Here is a 3,532-nt window from a genome sequence, read left to right as displayed (position 1 = left end):
CCCTCGCCTTCCCTCCTGCCTCTCTTCCTCTCCCTCCTTGCTCTCACTCTAGTGCTCACCTTCTCTTGCTCACACACTCATGCACACTCGCTCTCTCTCTCTCTGCCTCCCGCCCCCCACACACACACAGACATACAGGCACAGGCTTGCTAATTTCAGAGTTCACACTTTGTTTTTGAGCAACTTATATCCATCCTGGCTTGACAACCAGCAGGAGCACCAAAGTACTCCTTCTATGTTTCCATAGCTAACATTTACACTGGCAGAAGCTGTGCCCACATGGCAACCCTTGCTGAGCTCACCTGCAGGCAGCTCTGTTCTCTCTTTCCCGGGCCCACTTCTTTATTTTGTCCCCTGTCCCTGGGATTGACCCTGCTTTGGTCTCCTTTTCATATCTGCAGTCACTTTTTTTTTTTTCTTCTTCCTCCAGTGGGTTTCTTTTCTCCTGAGGGAACTGCAAAGGGGAATGACATCTCCCCCACTCCTGCCCACCCCTTTCCACTTTCATTAATGGCCCTTAAATTCTTTTCTTTCTGAGTAATTTTCTTTAGTGCAAGGAAACAAACTGCATTCAATAAACAAATCCGCATTTTACAGACTGTAAAAGTCATAGAAAAGTATCTTAGTAAATATTGATGCCTTCACTCTCCTGACGCATCTGTGTCAACGTCCGAAACAAGAGGCTGGTTTTGTAATCAAGTCTTTTCATATTCCACTTGGACTCCTTGATTCCGGGTGTGGTAAGGAACCTTCCCTTTGCCCCGCCCACTCCGGTCTCAGTTTTTAAATCACATGTTCATTACATCTCTATGAGGACATCTGCAGCCTAATACAGAGGCCACCCAAGTACAGCCTGAAATCTGTTCTTAAAAATAAATTTTTATCAGAATACAGTCGCATACATTTGTTCTCTCTGGTAGACACCAGAAATAATTCACTAGGGAATAAAAAATGGTTTGAAATCACTAGATCAATGAAGTGATCCCGTGCTCGAGATGGCCACGGGTATTTCAGGTTTCTTCACATCGTAGGGTCTCTCTTCCTTTTCTCTGAAAAGAGCAGATGATGTCCTTTCTAACCCAAGCTCTGCAGGACAATCTGCTGGGATTTTCTAGAATAATTAAACAATGGCAGCATCTCTGGAACAAATCCAAGTAAACAGTGGGGGTTCTATGCATTTTGAAGTAAAATTTCATGTATTTTTGCTTGTTAAATGTTAAAACGGAATGCTATGGTTCAACCTAGAAGTCCCGAGGCTCCTCACCTTCGTTTTATAAAAACAGTGCCAATTTCAGGTAAACTGTCAGAAAATAAGAAAATATTTCTCTTAAATGCTCTACGAAACATGAATGGGAGAAATGCATAAATTGGTAGCGGATTATCTGACTCAGAAAAGATGCTCATGGCTGCACCAAATCATGTTTTTCTTAGTAAGTCATAGTGAACAAGAAAGGAAGATAAATCATCACAAAAATGCAAGTGAGCTGGTAATAATCGCCTAGTTATAGTTGCCATGAAATAGTCATTAAGTCATATGCAGCATAAATCTCACAGAGTTTTGTAAATTACGGTAGTTCCTAGAGGCCAAATAAAGATAAACTGTACTAACTACGGCTGTCTTCCTCTGTGCTCCTTGGCATGGCTTTTCAAAATGCTCAAGCTCAGGCTCATAGTGCCACATAGTTCCTGAAGCATCTCAGAAAGCACTGGAGGGTCACGACTCTATTCGAGACCCCTCTTCCACATTCTGAAGGCGATCATTTCTAACGAGTCCTTCCCTGCACTCCTAGGCAGAGACTTGCCCTGCTCTGGCTCACACTGAGACTAGACAGGCTCCCGGCTCAAGCCTTCCACTCTAAGCTGTTCCTGTTTCCAAGGCATGTTGGAAGAGCAGGTGCTGGAGATGGGGACCACCTTGAGGGCTGAGCTCGCTGCTCGTGGTGGTAGCCAGGCAGCCACCTCCGCTCTGGAAACCAGGATGAAAGCCCACCCTCTGCTTTCTTCCCTCAGCAGACCAGCACATTAGCAAAGCTCGGATTCAAAGATCCCCCGTAAATGTTGCTTTTCCTCCTTTTTGGAGGTTGGTGGTAATCCCCAGTTGATCTTTCTTCTAAAACTGCTTTCCCCCCCTGCTATTTAAGCTGAATTCTTATTGCTCCAAATTAAATCCATTCTTTCTAGCCTTGTCATTGCTAACTAATGAGAACAATTCCTCTCTTTGCTCTTGGAGGCTGCACTTTGGGTCCTTATGGATGAGAATCATCTCCTTCTTTAGCCTACTTTCTTAACTGCAGACTGCACAGGTGATAAAATGGGTTTAATTGTTGCTATAAAAATATTTTCTATCCTCATAACGAAGTAATTTTTTCCCTCCAAATCATTTTAATTTCGTAGAATTGCACTGTGTTTAATGATCGGCAGTGGCTGAGGTGCTTATACACACAAGCAAAATGTGACTCCACAACACATAGGAACACACCGACTTTCGGTCATTGTGCTGTTTCCTTTCTGCCCCATCCACTCTGGCCTCAGTTTTCATCACATACTCTTTATATCTCTGTGAGGAAGTTTGCAGACTAGGACAGGGTTACCAAAGTACAACCTGTAGCCTGTTTTAATAAACACATTTTTATGGGAATATAGTCATATACACTTTTTAAATATATATATTGCCTACAGCTGCTTTCACACTACAATGGCAGTATTGAGTAGCTCTGACAAAGACTGTATGACTTGCAAAGACCAAAATATTTACCATCTGGGCCTTTACAGGAAAGCTGTGTGATGCCCAGCCTAGGAGATCAACGCTCACGTTGGCTTCGCTTCTTGTACCAGGTAAAGATGAACCGCACAGGTAAACCTCTCACTGACATCTAAGGAGTGTGCTAAATATCTCACGAAGGGTCACACCACACAGGGAGGGTGTCTGGACAAGAAGAGTTTTTAATTTTTTTATTCCCAAGGCATTCTACGGTTCGCGTCTCAATGGGCGAATAGGCTTATCACACAGACCACCCCTTGGATAGGGTGCCAACAGACGTAGGCAATTCTTACAAGCTTGTGCCCCTTTGCCATGTCTACCTAGAATGTTCTCCTGCATTTATCTGGGTTAACAACTCAGACCGCCAGGGAGGAAAGAGAATCCAGGTCGAGGCCGGGTACTCACTATGTGAAGCTGGAGGAAATCACCGAGGCCTGGAGCACTGTCAATGCGAACCAAGATGCCATCCTTCACAGTGGTGCTGAAACCCACGGCAAGGCGGTCCGAGCGCGTGCTGGGCCTGTCATTGGCCGGCCAGGTGTAGAGGATGAGGCCTCCACTCTTCCCAAAGATGTACGTAGCGCCAGCTGCGAAAGCAAGGAGAGAGGGAGCCATCAGGGCACAGTATGGTGTGGTGACAGCGGTAGGCACACTGTTGAGACTCTGCACAGACAGCTGTGGAGAGGGATGGCCTCCAAAGCCTGGAAAGGTGACTGTCACTCCAAATTAAAGATGCAGCTAAATGAAGTACTAACAAAGCAGATGTTAGTG

General features: G+C 45.0%; 1 protein-coding gene across 6 annotated transcripts in view; it reads right to left on the bottom strand.

The window, feature by feature from the left end:
• The window catches only part of NRXN3 (neurexin 3), a 1,437,186-nt gene that overhangs the window by 325,922 nt on the left and 1,107,732 nt on the right, over positions 1–3,532 (bottom strand). For all 6 annotated transcript variants that reach the window (XR_003044103.1, XM_025042053.1, XM_006925492.1 and 3 more), the window contains one exon: positions 3,167–3,348. Coding sequence is in view for 5 of the 6 variants with exons in the window: in XM_025042053.1 (XP_024897821.1) it covers positions 3,167–3,348 (182 nt within the window). In the remaining variant the exon portion in view is untranslated. The remainder of the gene's footprint in view (positions 1–3,166; positions 3,349–3,532) is intronic.

This window comes from Pteropus alecto, unplaced genomic scaffold, assembly GCF_000325575.1.
Source record: "Pteropus alecto unplaced genomic scaffold, ASM32557v1 scaffold8, whole genome shotgun sequence".
Lineage (NCBI taxonomy): Eukaryota > Metazoa > Chordata > Mammalia > Chiroptera > Pteropodidae > Pteropus > Pteropus alecto.
Note: the sequence above shows the minus strand (reverse complement) of the source record. Positions and strands in the feature narration are given on the sequence as shown.